At 43.1% G+C, this 13654-nt stretch overlaps 1 protein-coding gene across 5 annotated transcripts in view; it reads left to right on the top strand.

Moving 5' to 3' along the window:
• Nucleotides 1-7725, top strand: part of LOC146388995 (myosin-10) — a 76844-nt gene extending 69119 nt beyond the window's left edge. For 4 of the 5 annotated variants that reach the window (XM_084926611.1, XM_084926610.1, XM_084926613.1 and 1 more), the window contains 6 exons: nucleotides 4548-4636; nucleotides 4805-4928; nucleotides 5364-5572; nucleotides 5663-5771; nucleotides 5874-6046; nucleotides 6215-7725. In XM_084926611.1, coding sequence (XP_084782737.1) covers nucleotides 4548-4636; nucleotides 4805-4928; nucleotides 5364-5572; nucleotides 5663-5771; nucleotides 5874-6046; nucleotides 6215-6371 — 861 coding nt within the window. In that variant the 3' untranslated portion in view covers nucleotides 6372-7725. Of the gene's footprint in view, nucleotides 1-4547; nucleotides 4637-4804; nucleotides 4929-5363; nucleotides 5573-5662; nucleotides 5772-5873; nucleotides 6051-6214 lie in introns of those variants that run through there. The other variant, XM_084926614.1, reaches the window with a different exon arrangement.
• Nucleotides 7726-13654: the final 5929 nt, after the last annotated feature.

Here is a 13654-nt window from a genome sequence, read left to right as displayed (position 1 = left end):
TACCCAGCAAGATTGCCAGTCTTCTAGCTTGCTTACTTGCCACAAGTGCACTGTGCCACCTACCAATAGAAAGGAAAAAATAATGTGCACATTTCCACGGGAGAAATCCCACACCTGATTCCATCCTAGCCTGCTTTTTACATCCAACACAAAAACTGCAGTCGTGGTCCTTTGATTGTACTCAGAACTCGGAAATTCTGCCTTCTGAATAGGAAGATGTAGGTAACACCAGACTGCAGATGAGCTGCACACAGAGCTGGACTGGGACAAAAAAATCGTCCCGGGCATTTTAACTAGAGACCGGCCCACCATTATAGGAAAAATCATAAAGCCTTTGAATGAAAATAAACACTGTTGTGACAGTGATGTACACTGTTCTGATGGTATATATGCATTAATCTATCAATCGTTTGTTGCAAGACTCAGATAATTATTTTTTTAAAAGTGAGACATTTTAAATGAGAATAAGAAAGTATTTCTTTGTGCCCCCCTTTCCCTGTTAATGCCCTACCTGCCCCCCTGGCAACACTTTGCTAGACCCGCCCCTGCACAGTTACCAGCTGTCAGCTACTTAGAAAAGGATCCTGGTGTTATTTGTCTCTCAGAAACAGTTCATAACTTCCCTTCAACTCATTCATGTGACCTAAAAGGTAAACCTGTTTCTCCATCACAGCTCTGATGATTCAGTAAGGACATCTCCTGGTTTCATCTTCATGTTTCCCTCTCACTACATAACCAAACCGATATCATGACCAGCAGGTTTACAGCTGTGGCTCCAGCAAACATCAGCTGATACTAGAAATTAATATTAAATAAATTCTAACAACAGCTGATCAAGCTTAAAAGTGCTGCTGTTGTTTAGCACGACATCCGCTGGTTTCCTCTTTCTGGCGCAAAGTGGGCAATAAATAAACAAGAGAGAAAAGCCGATCAGCTGATCATTGATCAGTTTCATGACTGAAGTAGAAACAGGAGAGGGAGGGGGAGAGAATGAGAGAAGAAGAGGCAGCTGTGCAGCAAAGACACAGAATAACTCCAGCTTTGTGTCTTTTTCATTGTAGCTGAAGTCCGGGACAAACTGTTCCTTTTCACCTAAATACGAAATGCGTAATATTTTCTCTGAATACGAGACGATTCCGTTTTTTACGGGATGGTTGGCAACTCTAATAATTAACCTTATGAACAAAATAAAGTTCAACATCAGTAACCAAAGCAGACGTGACGCCAGACCACCAACCTCTGACTCTCTCCCCCACCGATGTAGGAGCGGTGCTGAGCAGGATCAATGTCCACAAGGCTGCAGGTCCCGATGGCATCCCCGGGCGTGTTCTCAGAGCGTGTCCTGGGGAGCTTGCAGGAGTGCTCACAGACATATTCAATCTGTCCTTGGCCCACGCTGTGGTACCGGCCTGCTTCAAATCCACCTCCATCGTCCCGATACCCAAAAACTCCAACCCATCTAGCCTGAATGACTACCGCCCAGTAGCACTCACCCCCATCATCACTAAGTGTTTAGAGCAGCTGGTCCTAGCACACTTCAAATCCTGTCTCCCCCCCACCCTGGACCCCCACCAATTCGCATACCGCCAGAACAGGAGCACAGAGGATGCAGTCTCCATCGCACTGCACTCTGTCCTCTCACACCTGGACAACAACACCACCAACGCCAGAATGCTGTTTATAGACTTCAGTTCAGCATTCAATACAACCCTCCCCTCACAACTCATCACGAAACTGACAGACCTGGGCATCAGTTCCCTCATGTGCAAATGGTTACTGGACTTCCTGACCAACCGCCCCCAACATGTCCGGCTGGATAACCGCTGCTCATCTACAATCACGATGAACACCGGTGTACCACAAGGCTGTGTGATGAGCCCTTTCCTCTACTCCCTCTTCACCCACGACTGCAGACCTGCTGATGGTTCCAACACCATCATTAAGTTTGCAGATGACACCACGGTGATTGGCCTCATCAGTGACAACGATGAGGCCGCCTACAGGGAGGAGGTGGATCGTCTGGCTGAGTGGTGCGACAGAAACAACCTGCTGCTTAACACCGAGAAGACCAAGGAGCTCATCGTGGACTACAGGAGGAATGCTGACCCACATCCACCCATCCACATTAAGGGGACGGCTGTGGAGCGTGTGAGCAGCTTCAAGTTCCTGGGAGTCCACATCTCCGAGGATCTCACCTGGACGACCAACTGCTCCAGTTGGGAGCAGTTGGTATAAGCTTACCAGGTTTCAGACTCATACATAAAACACAGAACAGGGGCTGATGTTATGAAATTTTGTAGGGGGCGCTGTGGAGCCATTTTAAGCTATTCAGTGAAAATGATCACATAACAAGAAAGCCCTCATTACGTTGGAGGTGTGCGCCAAATTTCAAGACTTTTTAAACTTTCCAAGCCCCTCAAAAGCCACTTCATTTTTCATGGTGAACCGTGTTACCACCAGGGTGCGCCGTTCAGGTTAAAGTCACAATTTTCTCACTGAAGCATCATGAGGGACTGATGGTGATATTCACCGCTTTTGAGGTGGCCATGATGAACCTGTGAAAATCAGTACAACAAAGTGAAAGACATGACATTTCCTGTTTCCACTAGGTGGCGCTGTGCGTATTCCTGACAATGGGCACATCAATCTGTTCAGGGCGGGTCTGACATCATGCCTGTAAAGTCTGGTTCTGATCAGACTGGATTTCATTGAGTTATACTAATTTGTTTCTTCATGGCGAGGCATCAAAGTTCGCCATGCTGCTGGGGTCACACCCTTTCGCGAAAAGTCACAGTTTTCACTGTAACCCAAGACCAACTCCTTAAGGCTTTCCTGGAGAAATTTGAGGCTGCAGAGGTCACCCATCACAATACTGTACCCCAAAGTGTAAAACATGACATTTCCTGTTCCCACTAGGTGGCGCTGTCCCTGATGTCAAATATGGCAGTTGAAATATGTTCAGGGCTGGAGCCTTATCATATGTGTGCTCTTTGGTCCAGATCAGACAATGTATGACAGAATGAGAGGCAATAAGATTTTCATGGCGAGTCATCGAAATTCGCCGTGGCGCCACGGCCTCACGGTATTGTGAAAACTCAAAAGCTCCGCAATTTAACATGGCCCAGGTGTGTAGTTGACACTGACCAAAGATGAAGCTTATACGACCAAATCCCAAGGAGGAGTTCGAAAAAGTTCGAGGCATGGAAATGGCAAAATTAGAGCCAAAATGTCACCTTCACTTCTAAATTGCGGACTTCCTGCTGGGTTTGCGTCAATGGGCCCACAGACTTTTTTTGTTCGACTCGGCATGATACACATGTGTGCCAGATTTCATACATGTAGCTCAAACGATGTGTTCGTAGGGCTGCATTTAACAAGGCATAGAGCCATTTCCCAGTGCTCATATGTAAAACCTTTAAAATACAAAATTTTTCACCAGACCTGGCATGTGTGCAAAATTTCATGAGTTTTTGAGCATGTTTAGGCCCTCAAAAAGGCCCTTGTTTTGCCTGAATAATAATAATAATAAGAAGAAGAAACGGAGCAGATACAATAGGGCCTTCGCACTCTCAGTGCTCGGGCCCTAAAAAAAAACCCCACCCTTTCCTATTGGTCGAAAAAAGTACCATGTCGACCAATCAAAAAATGATATGGCAAGTTGTTAAGAAACGGGGGGAAGTTTTAGGAGTGACAGCGGTGTTTTGAGATGTAAGAGATTTGCGCCATAGCGCAAATCTTATGTAGTTAGTGTGTAGTGTAGTCAATAGTCTTGTTGTGTGTGTCAGAACAATGAGGCGACTGCTGAGTGTTACAGGTGTTACAGCAGTGATACATCTCCTGTTGTCAGGCCTGCAGGTATCAGGCTGTTGTTCTCCTTTATGTGGACAGAAATTATTTTTGGAGTGGCACAAATAATTTGTATGGCATCAAATTTGATGCAGAACACCTGATTGTTCTGTAAATAGTTTGAAATGTTTATTTAAAAAAAACACCTTGGCTGCATTAAAAAAAAATAGCTGCAAAAAACTTTGTTGTTTGCCAAACTGAGGTACTTTTTTGAAGAAGTAACTATATAATTAATTGCCCAACATTGGTCATTATATACTGTATTTTGCAGACAGTTACAGGACTCTCTCCCAGACCACAGACTCATACTTATAATACAAGTCAGAGCTTTATAATAAAAAAATAAAAATTAAAAAAAAGAAGTTGTGTTTTCAAAATTTGAGTTCAAGTTATTTTTACTTCCAATAGTGTTACCATACTACACAGGTCAATGACTACATTTTTGTTTTACATTTTCATTGTAAGTGGGCTAAAGCAGTTAATTAAAAGTAGTCAAACATACATGTAAATGCTGTAATTTGATTATCTTAATAAACCATGTAACTTGGATGGATTCATTGCTGGCGTGACCACAGTGCACACGTCTGATGTCGCTCACAGTGGTCCAAGGGATCGCTCAGGGAGTTTGTGTGTTTGCTCAGACACATGGAAAATTAGAGGGAACATTGGTGCTGATAGATTTTTTTTTTTCTGCCCTGCAGGACTTAGCAGCGTCTGAGAGGGGACGACGCCACGCGGAGCAGGAGCGCGATGAGCTGCAAGATGAAATCTCAAACAGCACCTCTGGGAAGTAAGTTCACCGGCTCTAGGAAATGACATTACGAGAAAAGTGCAAAAGTCAAAACAAATGATTCTCAAAAACCAAACCAATAATTTACAGAAAAACTAAAATGACCCTGACAGTCGTATTTCGGCTGCTCTGTTCATCGAGGACATCTTATTTTTGTCGTTGTGTCAGGACTGCTCTGATGGATGAGAAGAGAAGGCTGGAGGCTCGCATCGCCCAGCTGGAGGAGGAGCTGGAAGAGGAGCAGGGCAACATGGAGCTACTCAATGACCGCTTCAGAAAGACAACCATGCAGGTTTGATTTCATACCGCAATGTCAGTATGAGCGTATTCAGTGTCTTTAATCATCCGAGTCTTCATTGGACTAAAACGTTTACTGAGCTCCAAGAAGCTGTAAGAATGTAAGAAAGCATGGATGGATGGGCCCTTGTGTATCAGTTTCTACGATAACATTGCCTTGAGTTGACTGCAGCTTTTTAAGTAAACGTAAAAAGCCAACAAATCCATGTGAAACCAAAGATCGACAGATGTCATCTCCAAATGAAAATATCTGGGGGGGTTTTGTCAACCTCAGTCTGGCAGCACTGATGAGGAGGGCAGGTTTTTACCCATCTCGGCTATCGGAGAGGAACCATAACCTGTGTCGTGCACCATCCCTGTCCACTTGGATTCTCTCTGTTTCTCCATGACGATTTTTTTTTTTTACTCCACCTTTCTCGCCCTCCATCAGGTGGACACTCTGACTACAGAGCTGAGCGCAGAGCGCAGCACAGCCCAGAAAAGCGAAAATGCTCGCCAGCAACTGGAGCGTCAAAACAAGGAGCTGCGGGCCAAGCTGGGCGAGCTGGAGGGTTCTGTGAAGAACAGGTTCAAGGCCTCCATCACTGCCCTGGAGGCCAAAATAGCACAGCTGGAGGAACAGCTGGAGCAGGAGGCAAGGTAGGAATTTACTACACCGCTCTTCTTGCTCTAGCTAATGAACAAAACCAGTCAGAAAACTTTAAACGTGGAACGTCTTCTCCACTCAAGGGAGCGAGCGGCAGCCAACAAGATCGTCAGAAGGACCGAGAAGAAGCTAAAAGAAGTCTGCATGCAAGTGGAGGATGAGCGTCGCCATGCTGACCAGTTTAAAGAGCAAGTATGTCTAATGCTGCTGTAAATAAGCTGCATCACTCACTGCGCGTTTTCTCAGCTTCAGCTTAACAACAGCTCTATGTCTCACGTCTCCGTGTGTGTGAAGGTGGAAAAGGCCAACTCCCGTATGAAGCAGCTGAAGCGGCAGCTGGAGGAGGCTGAAGAGGAGGCCACGAGGGCCAACGCTTCACGTAGGAAGCTGCAGAGAGAACTGGATGACGCCACCGAGGCCAGCGAGGGCCTGAGCCGTGAGGTCCACACTCTCAAGAACCGCCTCAGGTGAGGAGGGAGAAAGTGGCTGCAGTCACAGGATCCTCATTTACTTGATCTTTTTTTTAAAGTGACATTGCTACTTTAACCATTTGTCGCTAAGAGCAGCAGACATTTTCCATTTTAATTTGTGTCTTCCTGTTTTTAACCTCCTCTCTGCTCCTCTCCCTCTTACAGGCGTGGTGGCCCCATCACCTTCTCCTCCAGTCGCTCAGGCAGACGTCCGCTGCAGGTCGAGGGAACTTCTTCTTTGGACCTCCTGTCCGACGATGAGCTGGAAAACAAGATCACTGACAACAATGCCAATGAGACCCCAGCGCCACAAACAGAGTAGAAGAAAAGCCTTTGCCCTCCCTCAGTCAGCCCTAACCGACACAGCGGGGCTCTCACAGCTTAAACAGGGACCTTCTTCTCATCCCTCTGGCCACTTTAGCACATAAAGTCCAAAACATCCCCAGTTTGACTAGATTTCCCTCTTCAAACCACAGGCAGCATGACCTAAGCCATCCTGACTTTCCTTTTCAACCTTAGCAGACACCAGCAGTTGGACCCCCAATGCTCTCACCACCGCCCCACTAAAGACTGTAAGAAACGCCTTACTACTCTAGCTCTGTGCTCAGCTCCTCTAGTTGATTTTCTTCTGCTGGACCACCGTTTAGCTCACAGGTGTCGAACTCCAGGCCTCGAGGGCCGGTGTCCTGCAGGTTTTAGATGTTGCCTTGATCCAACACAGCTGATTTAAATGGCTAAATTACCTCAACATTTCCTGAAGTTCTCCAGAGGCCTGGTAATGAACTGATCATGTGATTCAGGTGTGTTGACCCAGGGTGAGATCTAAAACCTGCAGGACACCGGCCCTCGAGGCCTGGAGTTCGACACCCCTGCTGTTCAGAATGCTTCCAAATGCTAAAACGATAGCACTGCAATATTTGAAAGGAGCGCATCATAATGAAAACAGATGCTATTTTTTTCACCGATCTACAATACATGCACCATGTGACTCAGTTTAGTTATATTAGTTATGAACTGGAACTGATATTGTTTGCTTTTCCAGTCCTATGCTAGGATTGCTTGTTTGCGTATGAGTATAAAATGTGAGTGTAAGCTGCTTCTTGCATTGGTTTCTCTTACGTTCGACAGTAGGTCAGTGTTGACTTGTAATTATTTGGCGTGAGCGCTAAATCGCACTCATGTCCTCTCGCTTCATTCTTCTTCTTCTGTGCCTTTTTTCGCTCTCTTTAAACTCTAAACCCATTTATGCCACATATACTGTTCATATATTGAAACATGCTTAATTTCATGAAGGTATTTTCATAAAGCAAAAATCATAAATTACATTTGTAACGGATTATATTAGTGGAAACCTGATTTTCTTTGGCGTGTATGTCCTCCTGCAGCGTGTATGTTGCCACGATGATTGATATGTCAGCCGTGTGGGGTTCTTTGTAGATGGGTGCTATGACTTTTCTTATCAGTAACTTTTATACTTTTTGAGTTATTAAGAGTTAAAAACAATCCAATAGACATCAACTGTATTTATATCTCTGCTATTGTATACGAGACAAACTCCATTCATATTTCAAAATGCTCAGTATTGCACATTGCTCAACTGTACCTTTGCTCATGACACGTACAGTTTATGAGTCTTTAGAAGTTCTATAATGCATTAAAGTCTATGGAGCCCAATACTCTCCTGGTTTCCTCAGCAGTCACTGATGTTTTTGTCTATTTTTTGTCTTTTGATTAAAGAGCATTTAGCTGAACTCAAAGATGAGATGCTACAGATGTCTTCTTCACTGCCAGAGGCATCAAACTTCTATTACAGGGAGTGCAGAATTATTAGGCAAATGAGTATTTTGTCCACTTCATCCTCTTCATGCATGTTGTCTTACTCCAAGCTGTATAGGCTCGAAAGCCTACTACCAATTCAGCATATTAGGTGATGTGCATCGCTGTAATGAGAAGGGGTGTGGTCTAATGACATCAACACCCTATATCAGGTGTGCATAATTATTAGGCAACGTCCTTTCCTTTGGCAAAATGGGTCAAAAGAAGGACTTGACAGGCTCAGAAAAGTCAAAAATAGTGAGATATCTTGCAGAGGGATGCAGCAGTCTCAAAATTGCAAAGCTTCTGAAGCGTGATCATCGAACAATCAAGCGTTTCATTCAAAATAGTCAACAGGGTCGCAAGAAGCGTGTGGAAAAACCAAGGCGCAAAATAACTGCCCATGAACTGAGAAAAGTCAAGCATGCAGCTGCCAAGATGCCACTTGCCACCAGTTTGCCCATATTTCAGAGCTGCAACATCACTGGAGTGCCCAAAAGCACAAGGTGTGCAATACTCAGAGACATGGCCAAGGTAAGAAAGGCTGAAAGACGACCACCACTGAACAAGACACACAAGCTGAAACGTCAAGACTGGGCCAAGAAATATCTCAAGACTGATTTTTCTAAGGTTTTATGGACTGATGAAATGAGAGTGAGTCTTGATGGGCCAGATGGATGGGCCCGTGGCTGGATTGGTAAAGGGCAGAGAGCTCCAGTCCGACTCAGACGCCAGCAAGGTGGAGGTGGAGTACTGGTTTGGGCTGGTATCATCAAAGATGAGCTTGTGGGGCCTTTTCGGGTTGAGGATGGAGTCAAGCTCAACTCCCAGTCCTACTGCCAGTTTCTGGAAGACACCTTCTTCAAGCAGTGGTACAGGAAGAAGTCTGCATCCTTCAAGAAAAACATGATTTTCATGCAGGACAATGCTCCATCACACGCGTCCAAGTACTCCACAGCGTGGCTGGCAAGAAAGGGTATAAAAGAAGAAAAACTAATGACATGGCCTCCTTGTTCACCTGATCTGAACCCCATTGAGAACCTGTGGTCCATCATCAAATGTGAGATTTACAAGGAGGGAAAACAGTACACCTCTCTGAACAGTGTCTGGGAGGCTGTGGTTGCTGCTGCACGCAATGTTGATGGTGAACAGATCAAAACACTGACAGAATCCATGGATGGCAGGCTTTTGAGTGTCCTTGCAAAGAAAGGTGGCTATATTGGTCGCTGATTTGTTTTTGTTTTGTTTTTGAATGTCAGAAATGTATATTTGTGAATGTGGAGATGTTATATATAACCTGACAACCCAAAGCAGCGGCTCTCACATCACTCCTCAGGATCTGACCTTGGCCATGCAGAAGTTCATTAGACTTTTAATTCATTTGAAAGCCTGATGCTTAACATTGTCCACCCCAGCTGTGAAACTCAGAAACCAGTCTTACTTGTTATCATCTATCGTCCACCTGGGCCTTACACAGAGTTTCTGTCTGATTTCTCAGACTTTATATCTAATTTAGTTCTGAGCTCAAATAAAATAATTATTGTGGGTGATTTTAACATCCATGTAGATGCTAAAAATGACAGCCTCAACATGGCATTTAGTCTGTTATTAGACTCAATTGGCTTCTCTCAAAATGTAAAAGAACCCACCCACCACTTTAATCACACTCTAGATCTTGTTTTAACATATGGCATAGAAACTGAACATTTAACAGTGTTTCCTGAAAACCCTCTCCTGTCTGATCATTTCCTGATAACATTTACATTTACAATAATTGATTACACAGCGGTGGAGAGTAGATTTTATCAAAGTAGATGTCTTTCTGAAAGCGCTGTAACTAAGTTTAAGAATATAATCCACCCACTGTTATCATCTTCAATGCCCTGTACCAACACAGAGCAGAGCAGCTATCTGAACGCTACCCCAACAGAGGTCGATTATCTTGTTAATAATTTCACCTCCTCACTACGTACGACTCTGGATACTGTAGCTCCAGTGAAAACTAAGGTCTCTAATCAGAAGTACCTGACTCCGTGGTATAATTCTCAAACACGTACCCTAAAGCAGATGACTCGTAATTTGGAGAGGAAATGGCGTGTCACAAATTTAGAGGATCATCATTTAGCCTGGAGAAATAGTTTGCTGCTTTATAAGAAAGCCCTCCGCAAAGCCAGAACATCTTACTATTCATCACTGATTGAAGAAAATAAGAACAACCCCAGGTTTCTCTTCAGCACTGTAGCCAGGCTGACAAACAGTCAGAGCTCTGTTGAGCCAACCATCCCTTTAACGTTAACTAGTAATGACTTCATGAACTTCTTCACAAATAAAATTTTTATCATTAGAGAAAAAATTACCAGTAATCATCCCACAGATGTAATATTATCTACAGCTACTCTTAGTACCATTGATGTTAAGTTAGACTCTTTTTCTCCAATTGATCTTTCTGAGTTAACTTCAATAATTACTTCCTCCAACCATCAACGTGTCTTTTAGACCCCATTCCTACAAAACTGCTCAAAGAAGTCCTGCCATTAATTAATTCTTCGATCTTAAATACGATCAACCTATCTCTAATAATCGGCTATGTACCACAGGCCTTCAAGCTGGCTGTAGTTAAACCTTTACTCAAAAAGCCATCTCTAGACCCAGCAGTCTTAGCTAATTATAGGCCAATCTCCAACCTTCCTTTCATATCAAAAATCCTTGAAAGAGTAGTTGTCAAACAGCTAACAGATCATCTGCAGAGGAATGGTTTATTTGAAGAGTTTCAGTCAGGTTTCAGAGCTCATCACAGCACAGAAACAGCTTTAGTGAAGGTTACAAATGATCTTCTTATGGCCTCTGACAGTGGACTCATCTCTGTGCTTGTCCTGCTAGACCTCAGTGCAGCGTTCGATACTGTTGACCATAATATCCTATTAGAGCGATTAGAACATGCTGTAGGTATTACAGGTACTGCACTGCAGTGGTTTGTATCATATCTATCTAATAGACTCCAATTTGTGCATGTAAATGGAGAGTCCTCTTCACACACTGAGGTTAATTATGGAGTTCCACAGGGTTCAGTGCTAGGACCAATTCTGTTTACATTATACATGCTTCCCTTAGGCAGCATCATTAGAAGACATAGCATACATTTTCACTGCTATGCCGATGACACCCAGCTCTATCTGTCCATGAAGCCAGATAACACACACCAATTAGTTAAACTGCAGGAATGTCTTAAAGACATAAAGACCTGGATGGCCGCTAACTTTCTGCTTCTTAATTCAGATAAAACTGAGGTTATTGTACTCGGCCCTGAAAATCTTAGAAATATGGTATCTAACCAGATTCATACTCTGGATGGCATTACCTTGGCCTCCAGTAATGCTGTGAGGAACCTTGGAGTCATTTTTGACCAGGACATGTCCTTCAATGCACATATTAAACAAATATGTAAGACTGCTTTCTTCCATTTGCGCAACATCTCTAAAATTAGAAATATCCTGTCTCAGAGTGACGCTGAAAAACTAGTTCATGCATTTATTACTTCCAGGCTGGACTACTGTAATTCATTATTATTAGGATGTCCAAAAAACTCACTGAAAAGCCTTCAGCTAATCCAAAATGCTGCAGCAAGAGTACTGACAGGGACTAGAAAGAGAGAGCATATTTCTCCTGTTTTGGCTTCCCTTCATTGGCTTCCTGTTAAATCCAGAATTGAATTCAAAATCCTGCTCCTCACATACAAGGTCTTAAATAATCAGGCCCCATCTTATCTTAATGACCTTGTAGTACCATATCACCCTATTAGAGCACTTCGCTCTCGCTCTGCGGGCCTACTTGTTGTTCCTAGACTATTTAAAAGTAGAATGGGAGGCAGAGCCTTCAGTTTTCAGGCCCCTCTTCTGTGGAACCAGCTTCCAGTTTGGATTCGGGAGACAGACACTATCTCTACTTTTAAGATTAGGCTTAAAACTTTCCTTTTTGCTAAAGTATATAGTTAGGGCTGGACCAGGTGACCCTGAATCCTCCCTTAGTTATGCTGCAATAGACGTAGGCTGCCGGGGGATTCCCATGATGCATTGAGTTTTTCCTTTCCAGTCACCTTTCTCACTCACTATGTGTTAATAGACCTCTCTGCATTGAATCATATCTGTTATTAACCTCTGTCTCTCTTCCACAGCATGTCTTTTATCCTGTCTTCCTTCTCTCACCCCAACCGGTCGCAGCAGATGGCCGCCCCTCCCTGAGCCTGGTTCTGCCGGAGGTTTCTTCCTGTTAAAAGGGAGTTTTTCCTTCCCACTGTCGCCAAAGTGCTTGCTCATAGGGGGTCATATGATTGTTGGGTTTTTCTCTGTATCTATGAAGCGCCTTGAGACGACTTTTGTTGTGATTTGGCGCTATATAAATAAAATTGAATTGAATTGAATTGAATTATATTGGTTTCACTGGTAAAAATAAGTAATTGAAATGGGTATATATTTGTTTTTTGTTAAGTTGCCTAATAATTATGCACAGTAATAGTCACCTGCACACACAGATATCCCCCTAAAATAGCTAAAACTAAAAACAAACTAAAAACTACTTCCAAAAACATTCAGCTTTGCTATTAATGAGCTATTAAAGGGTTCATTGAGAACATGGTTGTTGTTCAATAATAAAATTATTCCTCAAAAATACAACTTGCCTAATAATTCTGCACTCCCTGTAGTTTGGGAGTCACACATAGCCCAGGAAAATAACTGCATAATAACTAATAACACATCCATGTTTTTATCTTACAGCTAATATAAAAACAAGAAGATTTACTTTCATGAATGATCTGTTTAAAGAACAGATGATAAACAGCTTTAGATGTCTCAAGAAAAGAAAAAGGATGTGTCCGTTTTTCACCCTCCACTCGTTGTTAAGAACCTTGCCAGTGTTTCCTCAGTTTAACCAATTTACTTGTGTTTGGGATGAGAACCTGTGAGGGTTGAGTGTTACAAAATACAGTCATGAACCAGTTCAAAGGTCAGATAAAAAGGGTGAATGCCAACAGAGATAACAGAGTTTAACAGAACCAAAATGTATCTACGTTTTTAAGAAAAAGAAAGAAAGAAGAATGTGATGAGTTTGTGAATGCTAGTTTGTAGTGATGGATCCTTAAAAGAAGAAAATCTAAACCAGAACAAACCCATACACACCTGCCTGCTGGGATCTTTTAACACAAAACCAGAAAGACAAAGAAGGTAAAGTATGATGAATGTCCTCAGAAAGACAAAATGGTGGAGCACTTCTAACACTTCGGGAGCCCAGCAGAAGGTTTTTATAAAATTGTCTTGCTGATCTTACACCTTTTTTGTAAGTCCTCCAGTCCTAGAAGGTAATTTAATGTCAGTCCGTCTTTTTGAGCACAGGAACCTTTTTTAAAGTCACAGAAACCAAACTGCGAACACCAACAGTGTCCAGTAAGTTTACTCCAGTGCTGTACCTTAACAGTGTTTAAAGGGGATCCATTATGTTCTCAGTTATTTGGTTTTGGGGCTCTAATAAAGTAGCTTAGTAGTTCAACATAATCTTTATTTATCCCACACTGGGTCTTAAGTTGCTTCCTCTCAGATCATCCTCTGTGTGAAACAAGTTCCTCCCGCTTTCATGCCAACTTTGTTCTGATTGGCTGCCCCTTGACAATGAACATTTGAACAAACATATGTGGACCATCCAATGCCAGGCATTGGATGCCATCCCCAGAGCAGCCTTCTCCCTCAGACGAGCTGAGACATTTCACCCCTAAACATTTTTAGGCGATTCAATCAAAAG

The sequence above is a fragment of the Perissodus microlepis genome, chromosome 4 (genome assembly GCF_051167445.1).
Source record: "Perissodus microlepis isolate ML-2025 ecotype Zambia chromosome 4, ASM5116744v1, whole genome shotgun sequence".
Lineage (NCBI taxonomy): Eukaryota > Metazoa > Chordata > Actinopteri > Cichliformes > Cichlidae > Perissodus > Perissodus microlepis.
Note: the sequence above shows the minus strand (reverse complement) of the source record. Positions and strands in the feature narration are given on the sequence as shown.